Source organism: Eurypyga helias, unplaced genomic scaffold (genome assembly GCF_000690775.1).
Source record: "Eurypyga helias isolate BGI_N326 unplaced genomic scaffold, ASM69077v1 Scaffold21980, whole genome shotgun sequence".
Lineage (NCBI taxonomy): Eukaryota > Metazoa > Chordata > Aves > Eurypygiformes > Eurypygidae > Eurypyga > Eurypyga helias.
The window spans coordinates 4,268-22,397 of record NW_010226560.1 but is presented as its reverse complement, the minus strand read 5'-3'; the positions used below and the strand labels follow the sequence as shown (position 1 = coordinate 22,397).

The window sequence follows — 18,130 nt, the reverse complement described above, 5'->3', positions numbered from 1 at the left end:
AACAGAGTAATCAAAAGTAGCTATGAGGTCTCACCAGTGCCAGCTAGTGTCAAATCCGTGTCTGAGCTGCAGCTCTTGTTAAACACCCAGAATAGTATTTCTCTAGTCATGCTGTTAACACATAACCCAGGCAAAGACTTAGAAATTTCCATGGAAGGTAAAAGCTCTTGGTTCCTTTCAGGAACAGTAAAACAGGAGCTACAGTGCTGGGCCTGCAAATCAAAACGCAGATTTATCTTTTCACTCAATAAAAACTTCCAGCTATCTTTTCGCTCGCCCCTAATCTACCCTGTTTGTGTCTCGCCAGCTGCAGCACCCAAGCCCTGAAGTGAGAGAGTACGCCTGTGCCAGTATTTCCAGGCTGTTGCAGCAGAAGCATGTAATCCCAACCTTTCTGCAGAGGGACGTCGTCCGGTGTTTGGGACCGTTGTTGATGGATCACAGTTTAGCTGTTCGCGAGACAGCTGCAGGCGCTCTGCGGTAAGCCGTTGCTAATGTTCAGTTAGAATGAGGTGCTCCTGGCATAGTCAACAAGAGAGGTTTTTTGATGGTAAAAGCCCTGAACGTGAATGCCAGCCCCTCTTTCTTCAGCTCCGTTTGAGTAAGTATGTGTAGGTCAGTCAGCCTCTCCGAGAGGGGGGCTTTCCTTACTCCAGTATGCTACCACGAGACTTTAATCTTGGGAGCAATTTTTAAGTTAGTTACTACCATTTTAACTACTTGCAGTGGAATGCACTGCTTTCCATCTTTGCGTTAGGAAAAAACCCCAAAACAGTAGTATGGAGGAATGAGGAGAACATGAATGCTGCTAGAGTGGCATTTTCTGTCTTGATGACACAGTAGGAGGGGTGGGCTGGTTAAAGAATGCACGTAGCTGGCTTTTTGACAGGCTTGTACATACTGAACAACATCATTTGGAGTTGGTATTCTGTGGTTAGGCCTACAGCTTGCTGTATTTGTACTGAAATGTAATGCTAATACTTGTTAACGTTCATGTTGTATCTTACACTCACTGAGGAATACCTGAGTGAAGTCATGCTCCAGTACAGATAAGCTTTCTACTTACACTAGGCAAAGGCAAGTAAGCAAGAACAACTTTTTTTTCCCTTACACCACTTACTCTTTTATGTTAGGAAGGTAGAAGACTAATGTTCCTGTTAAGCAGACTGATTTTAAAACAAAAAGTACCATAATCTTTAGAGAAGAATATTGAATACATGTTGGGTTTTTTTAAACATTCCTGGAATGTATTGTATTTGTTCCAAAGCATTTTTTTTTTTCTCCCAGAAATCTGAGTGCTTGTGGAGGATTTGAGGTCTGCGATGACATGGTGACAAAAGACATCATGACACCCCTTGTAGCACTTTTGAAAGAGGTGTGTTGATTTTTATTCTGATTTTAAAACTGATCTAGCCACTGAATTATCCTGTTTTCAGAAATAGTCCAATTCTAGTCGCTAGTATCAAGAGAAGATATTTGAAAGATCTTTTACAAGAATGTTTCAGTAGGTTTACTGGTACAAAATGTATTCCAGAGATTTCAAACCACTTGCTTCTGCCTCCTGACCTGCTAACTTGGACCCGTGGTGAGGTTTGCTGCCTTGGATGATTTTTGCATAAACAGTCTGGAGATTTTGGGTCTGGAATGTCAGCCAAGACAAGTCTGTTCTGTCAGTCAAGATCCAGATCCAACATTTATGTTGCAAGATTATTCTAGTGAGGCTTTTTTGGTAAACAGCTTTTGGTCTAAATGAAAGCTTGGGTTTACAGTTGGGTAGTTACTACTGTAAAATAATCTGTACTGAATACCTATTCTTTGTTTGGTCCAGGTGTTGCAGTGCAGTTTGGAAATTGCATTGAATTCTGTCACCTGCTGTGTTTATATGAGCAGCCTTGAGCAATACCATCATTTTCTGTATGTTTTTTCCCCATTCTAAAATACGGCTAATCGCATTGTTGTAAAGCACAGCAAGATGTTAGCTGAATTGGTCATTGTGATTAGAATGAACTGTTGAAAATTGCATACAGACTGTATTACCAAGAAACAGCATTTCAGGTTCTAAAATCGCTAAGTATTTCTTCATAAAAAGAAATGCTTCTGAAGACTCTTGAATGCAAAGCAAGTACTGTAAGAGTCTGCAAGAGAAGAAAAAATGTCAATGATTCCATTCCATTGTGGCCGTTTTCATAGGGAATAGGAAACTAGTCAAGTTTCCTGGTAATAAACACTTGATGAGAGATCTCTCCATTCACTGTGCTGTTTTTGCTTTTCTCTTGGCTTGTTGGTTTCCTAACCCTGGTTCTCTTGTTTGGTTGTAGTGTAGCACTGGACTAGATGCTAACCAGCTCTCTCCAAAAAAATGCAGAGAGATGAACAAAAACTATATTGAAGACATAGCCAATGAGGCTGTTAATTTGCTGTGGAACGTATGGTAAGTGCCGTGTAAATGTGGGCCTTTTAGAAGAGCTGCATTAAACTGGTCCTGAAAAAGAGCATGGTAATTGACTCATAGGATCATGGACTGGTTTGGGCTGGAAGGGACCTTAAAGACCATCCAGTTCCAACCCTCCTGCCATGGGCAGGGACACCTTCCACTAGACCAGGTTGCTCCAAGCCTCATCCAGCCTGGCCTTGAACACTTCCAGGGATGGGCCATCCACAACTTCTCTGGGCAACCTGTGCCAGTGCCTCACCACCAGAAAAGATTTTGAGCCAGAAAAGAAGTGAGTGTCCTTGCATGGGAAGAATTATTCAGTTGCTGATTCTGATTTCTGATTGTGTTGCTCCCATGTGTGCCTTCCTTAATAAATGGCTAGCCCTCATAGAATCATAGAATGGTTTGGGTTGGAAGGGACCTTAAAGACCATCCAGTTCCAACCCCCCTGCCATGGGCAGGGACACCTTCCACTAGACCAGGTTGCTCCAAGCCTCATCCAGCCTGGCCTTGGACACTTCCAGGGATGGGGCATCCACAGCTTCTCTGGGCAACCTGTTCCAGTGCCTCACCACCCTCTCTGAAGAATTTCTTCTCATCTGAAATATGAGTTTATCTTCTACCATTACTTTTGTAAGTGAAGGACTCTAAAAGTGCACAAATCTAGTCATTGGTTTTAGGAGAGTGACAAAATTTTTTTCCTATTGGTCGTGCATCGTAAGTTCTGACAATGTTTTCTGAACTTGTTCTGTCAGTCTCCTGTATGGTTTGGGTTGTGGGGTCTTGCATGCAGTTCCCATAGGCCATGCTATGGGAGATGGAGAAAATTAAATTCTCATCAGTGGACTCCAGTGCTCTGGGAATACGAGGAGTTTTTGTGCTACTTCCTCCCCCTGCAGGTCACCCCGAAAGTTGGTATTAAATGTTTGGCCAAACTATCCCTTGGTGCCTGAGGCACTGATACAAACCTGCTTACCTACGTGAGGCAGAATGCACATTGTTCAGTTAGTAGTTTACACTGGAAACACCAGGTGAAGGAAGAGGAATGGCAACAGTATTAGTTCAGAAATGGCTATAAACATCAAAGTGATACAGACCTGTCTGAAAGTTCTCCTTAAATTTGTGTTAATTCTCTTAGTTTAGTAACAGCTCCACATCATTACACAGCTTGGTCCATACAGTGTTTCTCATACTGTACAGTATTTCCATGGAGCTGCCTGTGCGTCTGTCTGTATGGTATGGCTGCTGGCTTGAGGATTATTTGTAAACATCATTTTTTTTAGGGGTTGGAATCTAGAACAGTACAGAAACTGCTTGCTCAGCACCTTACACAGAATACGTGACCCTTTGTAACTCTGACTCAGCAATTTTGTGTTCAGTTTTTTTACTGCTTTTGTAGACCTAAGTGCTTTGGAACAGGAATAATTATTAAGTGTGCTATAAATCACCTCTGCATTTTGAACTTTGTGGCAATGACTGTGAACTGCTGACTTTCTTGCTGTTTGGTACTGGCATTGGTGCTGAGACAGTATTTTCAGAAGTACATTTTTGAAGACCCGTGTAGCTAGCTATGCCCCATGCTTTTTTAGTTTGAATTTGTCTTCTTTCAATATATTAGTTTAAAAATGGGAGTAGCTGTGAAAACCTGAAGAAACACAAATTCCACTGTTAGATAATTCAAGTAAATGTCACGTTTTGCATTGATATAGCCTGCATTTCTGAATGTTAGGAGCGGGTGTTTTCTGGAGTGACTATTTTGATCTGAGAGGCAACAGCCTGCTCTGTTGTGAGGGTGTTTGTGGATGAAGTCTTCCATGGCTGCAGAAAGCCCTGGACTGGTTTGTAGCCCATGGCTATAAGCTGCTTTTCATGCTCTGGCTGGCTCTGTCTGCATGAGACTGTACTTAGGCTCCCAGATAAACTCCTGGATACCGTGCATGAGGAAGCAGCTGGCAGAAGCCAGCTTTCCTCAGTGGTGTCCAGGCTATTGCAGCCTCTTCCTCCGTTTTGTGCAGAGTTGGCCATAGCCTCTGTAACGAATGATAGCTCTTTGAGTAATGTGTAATTCCTAGGTAGGTTTCTAAAATGTGAGTATGTGTTACTTAAAATGTTTTTCCAGTATGTTTTTCCTGGGAAAAGTGGTTTATTAATCTTTTTTATGCGTCAGTGAATGCAACAATACTGCGGTGCACATATTCAATAAAGAGGGATGTCTGGAGCCTGTGTTACATTACATGAAGAAATTTTCCACGAATGTGGATCTGGCTATTTCAGTAGGTGAGTGGTAAAATGGGAAGATAAAGATGTAAAGATTCTGGTTTTTCCCTCTTTCTTATATGAATGTAACGCTGATGTCACATCGTTGCATAATGCTCCTGCCCTAGTGTTCCTTAAACTTTACACTGAATGTAAGACTTTGAATTCCCTTTTGAAGAGCACATTGTTCCAAAGCCTGTTTGGAACATCTGTTGTGCTTGGTTTCACTTCGGAGAATGGCTTGTTGCCGGTTACATGGGAGGAAGGGTTTTGTGGAAAGCAAGCTCTAGATGGAGGCTGTGTTTTTCACTTTGTTTTCTAGGTTTGCTAACGGAGGGTTTAATTTGTAGAGCAAAGGACATAGTCTGTCTAACACCTCCCCAACACCTCCTATCACTTTCACTGTGTTTTTATTAGTAGTATTGTTATAGTCTTACAGATATATGTACTAGCAATAGGTTTTGGTGTTTTCCCGAGTCAGTATACAAGGGAGAAATGGAATTTTGGGTAGCTGAAATGCATGTGGCTGGTCCCATGTCTGATGTGCTGTCCTCACTGGTTTATACACAGGTTTGCCAGCGAAAGTCTTTTAATCTAAAGCACAGTTTGTGAAGGACAGTGTCATACCATTACAACATGGTGCTGCACAAAATGTTTTTTCCTGTGTCTGTGTTTCATTACTCCAGCTTTCAGGAAGATAATGTTTTCTCACTAGGAGAGTGAAAGCTACTGTTGGGTTTGTTAATTATCTTTGTTGTTATTGTTTGCTGCAGCAAACTGCCTGCAGGCAGTGACAGAAGATAATCCAGATCTTCTTTCTTCATTCAATGCTTCTGCACAACAAGTGTTGGAAACCGTGATGTTGTGTCCAGAGAGCACAATGAAGCATATCCTTCTGAGAACACTGATAGCAGGTATGATGCTCGAGGGCATTTGCTGCTTTGTGACGGAGAGCGTGGCAGGTAGAGGAGGGTGGGAAGGACAGAAGGCTTAGTCGTCTTTGCTGTAATCTGGATATTTGATCATCAAAACCTGTATAGATGGTTCATGAGGTTATTTGTGCTTCTTGGGATTTGTTTTGGAGTGACCAAATATTTGCAGTTAGTTTTAAAACTGTCTTAACTGCTTGCTTCTGAATTCAGTACCTGGTCAGTGTGATAACCCATTTTAAGTAAGTCAATAATAAGTAGTACCAGGTTTGTTTTGGTCTTAATAGGCATCGGTTTTTACCTGGGATTTTCTACCTTGCAATCTTTTTTCCACCTCAAATGCTTAACCATAGTGATTTTTTTTTTTTTTTTAAATACTGGAGTGTAATAAGTTAGTTTAATTTTGAGAATCCTTAGAAAATGGTGTTCTCCTGTGGATTTGTTATAGCAGGTAAAAAGTGTCACCAAGATCACTCCACATAAATATTCTGAGTAGCCTTATATGCTGGAATTCACTTAAGCTTAAGATTTGGGCATAACATAGTTGCAGAACCATAGAATGGTTTGGGTTGGAAGGGACCTTAAAGACCACCCAGTTCCAACCCCCCTGCCATGGGCAGGGACACCTTCCACTAGACCAGGTTGCTCCAAGCCTCATCCAGCCTGGCCTTGAACACTTCCAGGGATGGGGCATCCACAGCTTCTCTGGGCAACCTGTTCACCCTCTCTGTGAAGAACTTACTTATTACAGATTAGTATATGAAATGCTGAACAGAAAAAAATGCAAGTCTGTAGAGCAAAGGCTTGAAGATTCATACTGGGATATAAGAACTGAGTATTTTTAACTAGTGGAGGTTGTGTCCTTACAAAATATGTGGCTATTACAGGGCTGGGAATGGAGTATTTTAACAGATTACTGTATTTCAACTACCTCGTGTTTAGGCACTATCTGGAATATCAAGGATACCATTCCAGCAGACAGCCTGGGAAGCATGGTAAACGCAATCCTGAAGATTTTTTCCGAATCATTAGCAATAGATGCTGGTGAAACAATCATTCGAATGAGTGAAGCTGAAAAAAACAGGTTAAAACTTGCTGCGGAGGCAGAAACTGAGGAAAACATGACTGATGTTATGGACAACTGTGGTATGAGTGAAGATGATATGGAAGAGGTACCAAAAGGAAAAGTCAGAAGAGAAAATGACATTTCAGACCTACTTCCAGTAAGTGTGGCTGCCTGGCTCTCGGGGAGTTGAGTGCGTTTGGCTGAGCACCCGACTGGTCTTGACTGAGCGTTAGGCAGTGTAGCTACCTACTGGTGTTACTAATCCAAACTCCCAAAAGGCTTGACTAGTGTAGCTAAAACTTCAAAGCTGCGCATGGAGAATTTCAGCTCGGCTCGTTCACCTGTGGGCAGGTTGCACGGCACATTAAGAAAGTGCGTTTCCATGTTTTTTCCTGTAGCGGAAGGTCTAGGCTGATGTGACACTTCTCCCTGTAGCCAGCGCAGGACGTTCTGATCGCTGCGTAAGGCGAGTGAGCCTTTCGGTGCTCGTGATTCGGTCGTGAGTGGAGGTGACACAGGTTAACGAACGAATCACTATTGCTACATGAGGCAAGTAACAGAAGTAAATGTGTCTGCTGGGGCTTGAGCTAACATCAGGTAATCTAGTCTGTTACAACTTCAGCGCGGGTGGCGTTTCGTAAAGGTAGAACGTGTTCTGAAGCATCCCGTGGAAAGATGACAGGTTTGGTTTGCCTCTTGGTTTTGTTTGACTTTTGTTTTGGGATTTTTTTTTTTTATGGGGAGGGATAAGAAGAGGAAATGGCTGGATTGTATTTTTAACTGAGCGCCTGGGTACTTCCAGTGGCGCTGAAATGGTGTTTTACAAAATCACGTGATTAATATTTTTCTTTTTTAGTCTGATAAGTGGGAACTGAAAGAAGTGACAGCTTTACTGATGGCTCAGCAGACTGCTCTGGAAATCATCGTTAATATGTGCTGCAGTGAAGGTTTGTAGGGATCTCTTGTTGCAAGTGTTACGGTGCATTTTGTTTCTGGAATAGGTGGCGTTCGATTTGCTGTTTGGTGATCGTCGCTTTTAAGGGTGAATGCATGTAGACTTCTTATTCCCGATACCCTCATCTGGAGGGCAGCTTGGATTGTAATTTCTATTACTGATTTAAGTGGGTTTTTTCCCCTCATTATGTGTATTTTTTGCACGATACTACATGCGTCAACATTTAAGAACAAACAAAAAAGCACTTGGGCCAAACAGGTATTTCCTGAAAAGTATTGCAGCCAATTCTTTGTTCAGTTATTTCATGGTCTGGCTGTTTACCTGATCCAGTATGGGTGTGCATCCTATCGCAGGACTGCGGCATCGCATCTTTAAAGCAGAGAAATCTTGTGGATTGGATTTAGTTTCGATACTACATGATTGCAAAAGGAGGAAAGACAGCTGTTGCATGCAAATCTGGCAGCAATGCAGAATTAGGGTGCTCAGAGTTCTACCTTTATGAGCTGTTTTTGAGGAGATGGAAGGCTGTTACTCGTGGAGGGAGGGAGTAGCAAATAGATATTCTGTGCCAGTTTTGATAGCTTTTCTCTGAATCTTCAGGAAAACAAATTCTCAAATTCTGTTTGAAACAAATGCATCAAAACCTCAAAAAAACTCTCCAAAACCTGAAGATTGTGATCACTAGTAGAGTTTGTGAGCCTGATGCAAAAGTAATTGTGTAGGAGATAACTAAATCTTTCAGGTTCTAATAAAATCCACAGTAATACTCAAACATTCCCAATGGTGATTTTTTTTTTCTCTTACAGCACAAGGAAATTCTGCACCTAGTATATGAAGCTCCTTTCATAACTGCATTTTTCATCTAATGAGCTGTAATTCATAAGCACTCCCCTTTAATTGGAAAATCTCTTGTGGATAAGCTGCATATTCTGCCATTCACTCAGTGTAATGTAAGGTTGATTGTGTTGTATTTCACTACAGTACTTTACCCATTCATGGGCAGACAGAAACACAGTCTGTAGAAATTAAAAGGAATCCAGAGGCAGCTGTTCATTTAATTTCCAAGTTATTTGAGGACTAAAATAGCTTTAGCCATTATGCTGAGTTCATAGAAACACTCAGCTTGCTACAGAACTGAGGGAAATAACCAGGCTGGCAAGAGACGTGATTTGCTGAACTCCGGCCGGCGTTTGGATGAAGCAGAGTGCTCTCCCCGTAATGGGGGTGTGGGAAGGAGGCCAGGAGACTCCAGCCTTGCTGTCCAGGCTGTAGTTTGTAGGTTACCAGCGCTAGTTAAGATGGGACTGCCACTGGAAATGCTTCTGTATTTCCAAGAATGGTACCAGGAACCTGATCTCAGTTACGGGCTGGCGTGTAGAGCGTAGTTCCTGCTCTGCCCTTGTCGCTCCCTCTGAACATGCGATGGCTGTTGTCTTTGCTGCTGCTGAAGTGCACGTCAGCTCACACAGTCCCCTGGTTTTTAAATGAGACTTTTGCTTTGCTTTGTAAAGATGCAGATGGGTTTTACTTTTTAGAAGAGGCAAGAGTCTGAAAGGGAGATGTCTGCTTTGTGCTCATGCTTGTTGCTACTGTGGGTTAGCAAAGCATAAGACAGCCGTTTTCTCATGCAAAGACTTAACACCAGCATACTATGGCTGCAGGATTAATTGGATATTTCTGTAAGCAAAAGATGTCCATGTGATCAGGTTGCCGCTGCCTGAGGAGTTACTTTGCGACATTATCTGACAGTAGTCATCACCTTCAAAGAAGTTCTTAAGCTGCTGCACAGTGCAATTGAAGTGCCTTCATTTAGACCTTTCTTGCTGTATTTTACGTGTGTGAATTTACCTTCTGCCACAGGAAAAAGTGCATGGCTGATGCTGTAGTTACTACAGTCCCTGGGTCTCACGTGAATCTGTGTTGTCAGACAGAATTACGTGAGGGTGAATAGGGTACCTTTTCGTCACCGTAGTGAAATGTCCTGACCCGTGTACACAGGAAGAGCTTTCACCTGTCAGCGAGGAGGATCAGTCCAACCTGCAGACTTAGGACTTGCGTAAACACTAGTGTCACACCAGTTAAAATGTAACCAGGTTTAAAACAACTGTAGATAAATCAGTGTAAACCCTGTGGATGTAGATCTATCAGTTTAAATATAAATGGTGGACTTGGACTCGGCCTGACAAGCACAAGCTACCTTAAGCCATAGACGAATTACTCACTTCCCCGTAGCTCTGCCCGTTGGTAACACTACCTCAACCCCCCTTACTGTGTCTGCCCTTACAGATCTGCTAGTATACGGAGTAAATCGTGTAGGTATAAACATAGGTCAGGTTTATAAATATAAACCTGGTTTAATTACTTAAAATATGTTTCCTGAAATGGCTAACAGAGGCTTGCTTTGGCTTGTTTTGCTGCTGTTCATTCCTTTCAGCTCCCTTTGCTGTGGAGACAGTAACGTCTTCATCCAGCCCACTCGCTGCCCAGTTAGAGGATTTCTGTCTGTGGCTTCAGTATTGCCAGAGAAAACAGTTGTCTGAAGCTGATTGCAGTTAGTAAACAAGTTAACGTGGTGTGTTTGCATGCTTCAGTCTACCTCAAAAAGTAAAATGGTACAATACGAGTTAAAATCCTAGTAAATGCTTTTTGAAATGTTTCCTCTATACCTTTTTGATATCTTTAAGTGAAGCATAGCTGATACCAGAGAATGAAGTACCCACGTATGAAAAACCTCTCTTGTAACAAGCCTCATTGCCTAAATGAATATAAATGAATTTAAAAAAAAAAAATCAATAGTAGTGCAATATTTAGAACTACGACTTAATGGTGCTTGGTTTGTGTGGATGTCATTATTGCCCAAGAGCTCCTAAACCAAAAGCTGAAGCCAAGTATAGGTGAGAAGCAGTGTATCTGTTGTGTGAGTGTTGTTAGGTTTACGGGTCTGTCTTATGTTCCCAGATCCCTCTGATGATGAATGGGAAGAACTCTCCAGCAGTGATGAAAGCGACTTGTTTATGGAAAACTCATACAATGAGGGGAGTGGGCTGCTAATGTCGCCCCTCTGTCTCTCTGCTGAGGTTAACTCAGCGTTTCTGAACAACCTCATTCCAAAGAAGGTATTGTCTTTTATTTCCAGCACATGGTACAGTCTTTCCCTTGTGCCTGATTTGTATACCAGGTTAGGTAAACAAATTATCCCAATCCATCTGGAGGAAAGGAATATTTTTATAAATCAGTTTATTTTTGGCCTAGAGATGGAGCATCTTCATGTGAGCTGTCTTGACCTACATAATTTCTTCATGCAGGTGTTTGAGAAATCTGGTGTTTGTTTCTTTGGTGGGGTATTTTTGTTTGTTTTTTAATTTGGCTTTTCCAAAACACAAAGGTTAGCATCTCTTGATTTAGACATGAAGAACATTACCTGCAAAACTAAAGGGAACTTTGAGTAGAAGCATGACAGCCACATTCTGATAGTAGCTAAGGGAGGTGGAAGTAATGCCTGCAAATGGCAACAGTCAGCACTGAAAAAGCTCAAGTTCCTCTTCTCCCTGTTTTGTACGTAGTGTTTGAAGTACAGTATTTGACACTGACAAGAATTCAGATTTTCTTGTTTCAGAGTTGTTTTACTCATTCTTATCTGGGACTGTAAAGATGAGGTTGGTCGTTTGAATCAGTTATTATGCTAATTCAGCAGCACTGTAGAATTCTGACACAGGACATCAAGGGACAAGATGCAGTCGGGCCTTACTGTACTCAGTAGCAGGCAGTCTAAGTTTCATGGCAGGGGCGTTTAGACTTGCTGCTAGCTGAAAATTCTGTACCAGAATCAGTAGGAAGAAAGATCTAAATAAAAAAAAAATAGCAGAGACCTAGAAAATCACCTTTTGTTCAGTACAGTTGAATACTTAAAAGGTGCTGTGCTAAACCCAGTGTGTAATTGTATCATTTGAGGGATTGAGGCAGATTCTGGCCTTTTTTGTCAGGTGAGACACTTGCTCTCTGGAAACCTTTGAAATACGTAGTTTGAACATTAAGCTAAAATTCTAGTGTTGTGTGTCCCCTCCCCCAAATACACCTGGAAAAAAAAGAAAGAAAAAAGCTTTACTGTTAAACCTTTCTTTTTCCCCTCCTCAGATTCTTGAAAAAACTGCTTTTCCGAACAGTGTTGCTCTAGACATCTGTATGCACAATCCGTCTTGGAAACCATTAATTAAAAAGTAGGAATTTCATTGTCTCTCTTACTATTTTTCATGTATATTCAGTCGGTTTAGAACTCTTAGAAGGATTGTCCATCTTTGAGTTACTTTTAAGATCTGGACAGTGGCATATCTGATACGTGATTGTGAATAAAGAGATAGAAGTGTTTTTGTAAACTGCCCACCATATCACAGCCTTATTTAATTCAGGATTCTCCTTTGTATTTCAACATCTGTTTTCAGACGATCTACTAAGTGCCATTTTCGTTGGTTTGTTTCAGACTGAATGCGGTGCAGTGCAGAGCTTTAACGTGCCTTCATAGCATCTTGTTAGTGTCAGACGTGGATTGTCTTGGAGGAGCTTCAGCACTTCAGTCCCTTGCACAGCATCTCTCGCAGCTAGTCTTTTCTAAAACGGGTAAGAAGTTTAGGAATGGGGGCTTGCTGGCCGACTCCCTATAGATACAAGGTAACCACGTACACTGTTAATTTTAATGCCATTTTATTACTAATTTTATCCCTTTGGCCTTTCAGAATAAGGCTACTGAATGTCAGAAATGTGCTGACCAAACCGTGTATCCTGATAAGATGTATTTATCTGAACTAAAAGCTTGAGCAAGTCTGCTCCGAATGCAAGAATATGCTTTATGTCTCTATGTGCATGCACAAAGTCACTAAGTTAGTGGGTGAATCCTGCCTGCTGTGAGACCAGAACTGTTTGCTTGATCATGTTTGTGATAATAGCAATTTTTCATCAATCAGACAAGCCGTGAAGAAGATGCGATGCTTTCTTTTTAAATGTGCTGCTAACTAGCCTAAATAGACCTGTGGAAAAAAGGGTATCTAGCGGCGTTTTTCACTTTAATTTTTTTTCTAGGAGTCTTTATGAAATTATGGCAAAGGTGGTTGTTGCAAAAATCTCCAGAATGTACACGCTTACTACAGTAGGAAAAAGAGCAGCCCTCTTGTCTCCAGGACGCGTTTTATGCATGTGATTGCACAGCTTTATTGAAAACACGTTTGTAATAAGACAATGTGCAAAGTTTTTATGGCTAGTTATTAAAGCTGCTTCACTTCCTGTTATGGTGGTGGTTCCGTTTCAATGGAGAAGGCAATAAATTTCATCCTGGTAAACACTAGAATGTGTCCACTGTAGTTCCAGGACATTATTTCATAGAGTTACTGTGACGGTTTCCCCAAGTATTTGTTACTATCAGTATTACTAGATAGTCTAGTGTAGATAGGCAGCAGTTAGCTTTTCCAGCTAGCTCCCGTGATCTTACATATCAGATCGGCATCGTTCCAGTGGTACTGTTGGACCATTTACGCTGTGATCTCTAGTGTCAGTAACTGAAGCTGAACTGAAATTAAAAAAAAAAGGCAAAACACCCCAATGTGGTTCCAAGCTGATGATCTGTTTCCCTGATGAGCTGCTTCTTTCAGACTATTGTGATAATCTGTTTTTGTTTTAAGGTCAGTGATGATGGCTTTTCAAAAAGTGAGAGATATTCTTAGAGGCTGGAAAAGCCTGCCAATTCTCAAAATTGTCAGAAGACATTTTTCCTACGACAAATCTGCTGAAGTCTAGCATATGCATGGCTTTGTCATTTCTTGTCTCTTAGAAGCTTGAGAAACTCAGTTTTCTTCCCTTCCTTCAGTCGACTTCGTTTGCAGCCACGGCGGCGGTGTACGTGGTTCTCGTGTGCAGTAGTGTGTAGTGTGACGCTGCGTTGATGTCTGCAAATGCAGCTGCCTGCAGAACACCCTTTTTTCTCAGTGTCATGAAAAGCACGTGATCGGTCTGTGGGAACGTTACTGAGAGTGTAGCGCTTGCTGAAACGCAGGACATGAAGATAAATAGGAAGACATGTACAAGGAATTTCATACAAAATGTTTCTCATGCTGGAAGAGCAGGACTTGCAAGATTTCAGTCTACGTGTTAGGCTTCACAGTAGTCAGGTCTGAAATGAAACTAGAGAAGCAGCTAGCTGAAGACAGTGTGTGCTAATAAGTTCGTTTAATGTTCCAGGTCCATTTTCGTTAACATAATATTTTTAATAGTTAAATACCATGTAATGAAAACTGCCAGATAGAGTTGATAAGATACCAGCATGTGGTTAGAAGGAATTCTGTGGTTTACAGGGTGGAAAAGCGGCATAAAGATCTAGTTGCATACATGGGAAAGGAGGAGATAAGCATGAAATAATCAAGAGGTGCTTCTTCTGGAGTGGTTCAGAAAGTAAGAACACACAAGAGGAAAAGAAAAAGCTTCAAGAAATGCAGAACATGCATTGGAGATGATGGCTGCTATTGATGAATTTGTAGTTAAACAAGAATAATGCAGTTTGAGTCATTTCTGAAAGGTTATTAAACCACTGAAAAGCATGCTCTTTACGAATTGGAAAGAGTCCAGTGTTCTTGGTGTCTAAAAAAAATGCTTAGAAGACAGAAAAAGGGAGTTAAAGTACACAATCAGCTTCTGTACTTTTATGGGTTCTGTGTTACGGTCTCGATGTGACACCAGTCTTCAGGCTTCTCTTCTGACGGTGGTTTGTACCATATGTTAGGGCACACAAGAGCCTTAGCAGGGTTGTGCTTGAAAACGAGGACCAACTGTGGTCTAACCTCCAGATGCAATTAGTGCTGAATTCAAACAAATCACTATGGTTACAGCTTACAAAGACCAGTCTCTGGAAATCTAGCTCTTCCTGTTTGTGGTAGTACCTGGAGGAACAACTGAGGGATTAAGGAGTTGGTATTTTTTTTTTGCTTCTCATATCCTTCATCTTCCTGTTTAACTTTTGGCTCTGGGTTCAATTCTTTGACAGAACTCCCTACAGACACAGAATTCCTGGAAGCCATAACCAGCGCTTTGAGGGCTCTCCTACAAACAATGGCATCAAAGAACATCTCCCAGGTAAAAGCTTTCAAACTCAGATGCGCTGATAGGTTCAAACTCATGTGAGGTTGTGCTGGAAAGTTTTTGAAACAAAACCATTTAAATGAAGTGCTGAATTTCAGCAGCTGCGAACACTGAGAGAACGGGTCTAATAGCATTCACTCTCTGTGTTTTTCATGGACCTTACAGGACTAATCTTTTATATATCTCTTCCTTAATATGTAAACAGATGAAAGGTATTTCAAAACCAAAATAGCCATAAGACACAGGTCGTTATTTTTAGGAGGTGGATGTAATGACAAGCATTTAGTAAACTGGCACCTAGAAATGTGAATTCTTTTTTGTGATGTCATCAAGTTGTCCTTCTAGAATCTGGATTGGACATGAATTAGTGAGCTGAATACAGAAATGAAGTATAATAGATTGTTATACTTTAAACTGAAAAATGAGCTTTTATTTTCTAAGTCATAATGAAGAACAGACTAGCTATTGAGCTAGGTAAATTTGTGAAAATCCCTTTTGGCTCCAAACTTTTTCCTTCAGGTTCATGACAGCCTTGGTTATGTTCTGGAAGAAACACCTTAAGAAGTTGAAAGGGAGACTTTAACATGCTGACTACATTTTCATAATTCATATAGTCTTCATAATACAGGGCACTTCGTTTTAAATTTGCCTGTATTTTGTAAAAGCAAATGATCTAGATGTCATCTTTGAAAATTTCCATGAAAATGTAAGTATGTCTACCTTCTTTTTTTCCCCTTGCCAAACAGTGTATGACTCCTGAGCAGCTCTTGGCTTTATGTGAAGCTGGTATTCACAGCAGCAATGCCAGTGTTAGAGTGAACGTAGTGGGCATCCTCGGAATTTCTGGCAGTGTCCTGGCGAAAGGACAAGATACAGCTGAGACGCTGAAGGTGAGAAGGCAAACTGCATTGCAAGCCTAAACCAGTTTTGATACATCTTTCCATTTTCTTAAGCATTGCTGGAAAAATCAATTTTTTTCTCTTATTTCAGATGATTGGAAAATTTCTTCTTGAGGTTGCTATGAAGGAATCTTCCCTTGTGGTAGCAGGGGAAGCCTTGGATGCACTTTTTGATGTGTTTGCAGATGGTAAAGAAGCAGAAAAGGCAGCAGTACAGATCAAGTTGCTTCCAGCACTGAAAGAATTTCAGCCAGTGTTCAAAATGAGGGTAGGCATCAAACGCAGCCAGTTCAGGGTCTCGACACACACTATGGGTAAAGCTTTGAGATTGGGGCTGCTAAGAGAGATAATTAAGCAGTAATGTATGGCTTTATAAGAGGACAACAAATGACTGAATTCCGGATACTCTGCTTTAGGGGAAAGCAAATAGACTTAGCTGGCAGTTCATGGAACTGCCAGGGTGACAGCGCAGCATCTGCATTGCAACATCCGCATTACACCATTGGCGTTACTGATGTCCAAATCCCTGTATTGTTCCGAAGCCCTTGTAAAAACAAAATCCTGCAGGTGTCTCTGGAGGAGAACAGCTGAATTGGTGGGTGAAAAGTCCCTTCTGAAGTCACATTCACATCTTTTGTTTTTAACTTGCTGTAGTTGCAGGGGGATATTTTTGTTCTGTTGTTGGTTCATTACAACAGATTGTGTGTTCTGTATTTTCAAGAATCACGACGCCAAAGTTCTAAACTGTATTTTTAAGTACCTCCTTGTCTTAAATAGAGAATGACCTTCAGTATATTGTTTCTTTAGTCAGACGAAGCCCGAGGAGTGGCTTTCGTAGTCGAGAAGCTAAGCACCATACACACAAAATACCTACCTGACAGTGCTGCAGTTGTTGGGTTAGTTAGATGTGCAAGGTCTCTCATATAAAAAGCTACAGAAAATAACTCCACCTTTCAGACTTACGAGTGAAATAGTGTGCCAGTAGTAGCCTAGTTTTAGGCAGAGATGTATCGTAGTAAATCGACTTGCAGACATAATTGCTAGCTACGCATGTGAAGACGTGAACGTGTCAGAGTTCTCAAAAGGTAGCATGCCTCGATAGAAGACCTATGTACAATTGCTACAAGCTTTAGGTGTTCTCATAGGAGAAGCTTCTCCGTTAGTAAAGTATGTATTTTTTGGTTTTACAGATGCGAAAAGAAGGCAAAGGACAATATAGTACAGATCAGCTGTGTGTTCTTGACAATGTGAAGATGAATTTGAGAAGATTCATTGCGTATCAGGAGACACTAGGGAAAACCCCAACTTGAAACATCGAGGAACTTTAAGGTTTCCCTTATTGAGTAATGTTTTCCAAAAATATAACCATTTTGAACTTTTAAAATGTATTGTCCAGAGCAGTTTTGCTTTCCTGTTAATACTGCATTCTTTTACATTCAGTATGTTCATACCTCTGGGTTGATGCAATATGAAAGTCACATCCGTGTCAGAAAGCATGGCATACTAAAGTGTTAGCAGTGATAAGAATGTGCTGTTACAGCCCCGAGATCTGTACATAACAACACTGTCATTGTGTAGAAATCCTGACGTATCCTGGCGGAAACCTATAATTGCATGAAAAAGTAATTTAGAGGGTATGTGCCAGATCAAGAAAGAATGTAAAAGCTCAAGATACCTTTCAGGAAATCGAGCAGTGGCAGAATGTTTGTATTTGCTATTTGCTCTTACCTGCTTCAAGAATTGCACAGGCACTTAAGGCAAGCTTCCCAAGAGAAGTGTGTGACAAGTGTGTGGATTGCTGTCAGCACTTGGATCTGTTACTTCATGAGGCTTATCAGAAACGGTTTTGGATTAGTTTAGGATAATTCAGTATGATAGCTTTTTGCTGTGGAAAACGGTGTAAAGGGATCCCTACGCTTTACGCAGCTCCCTGTTTTTACTTTGTTTTGATTGGTATTTCTGAAAAGCAAGTGTCCTGATTTATTTTATTCCTTGTAGTTCTACATCAGGATGAATTTGGATTCAGGGAAGTAGTAAATTTAAGAAGTATTTTTTTTATACTGAGGTATTATCTAAAGTAATTTTATAATAGCTTAAAATAGCTTTCTTCAAGTATTTGTAATAGAGATTTTTAAGCTGTAAAATACAGAAACTATTTTAAAAAAAATGTCACTGATTTCGTGAAGATTGTATGTGAACTTCATACATCAAAAGCTTTGGTTTTGTTTCTGTGCATGAGATCCTCTCATACACATTTTCTAAGGGAAAAAACCACACAGTCAAACACAAAAGCATTTTGTTTTGCTGATTTTTGAAATGGGACTTTTTTTCCCCACTCTCAGCATGCTGCTGTTTTTAGCAAAATTTTGCCCATGGTGTTAGCATGGAACTAGGAAGACCAAATTTGCTGGGTTTGTTAGATTTCAGGCTCGTAGGTTGGAAAGCAGGCCCAGGAGCTGACCGGGTAATTTG

The 18,130-nt window shown here is 40.9% G+C and overlaps 1 protein-coding gene across 1 annotated transcript; it reads left to right on the top strand.

Moving 5' to 3' along the window:
- Positions 1-310: 310 nt before the first annotated feature.
- On the top strand, positions 311-17,722 carry HEATR3 (HEAT repeat containing 3). The gene is made up of 14 exons (XM_010153610.1): positions 311-480; positions 1,288-1,375; positions 2,319-2,431; positions 4,602-4,711; positions 5,464-5,604; positions 6,562-6,842; positions 7,542-7,632; positions 10,599-10,756; positions 11,775-11,857; positions 12,118-12,254; positions 14,665-14,753; positions 15,506-15,649; positions 15,750-15,926; positions 16,849-17,722. The coding sequence occupies exons 1-14, from the start codon at positions 434-436 to the stop codon at positions 16,966-16,968; spliced, it is 1,779 nt and encodes a 592-aa protein (XP_010151912.1). The 5' UTR covers positions 311-433; the 3' UTR covers positions 16,969-17,722.
- Positions 17,723-18,130: the final 408 nt, after the last annotated feature.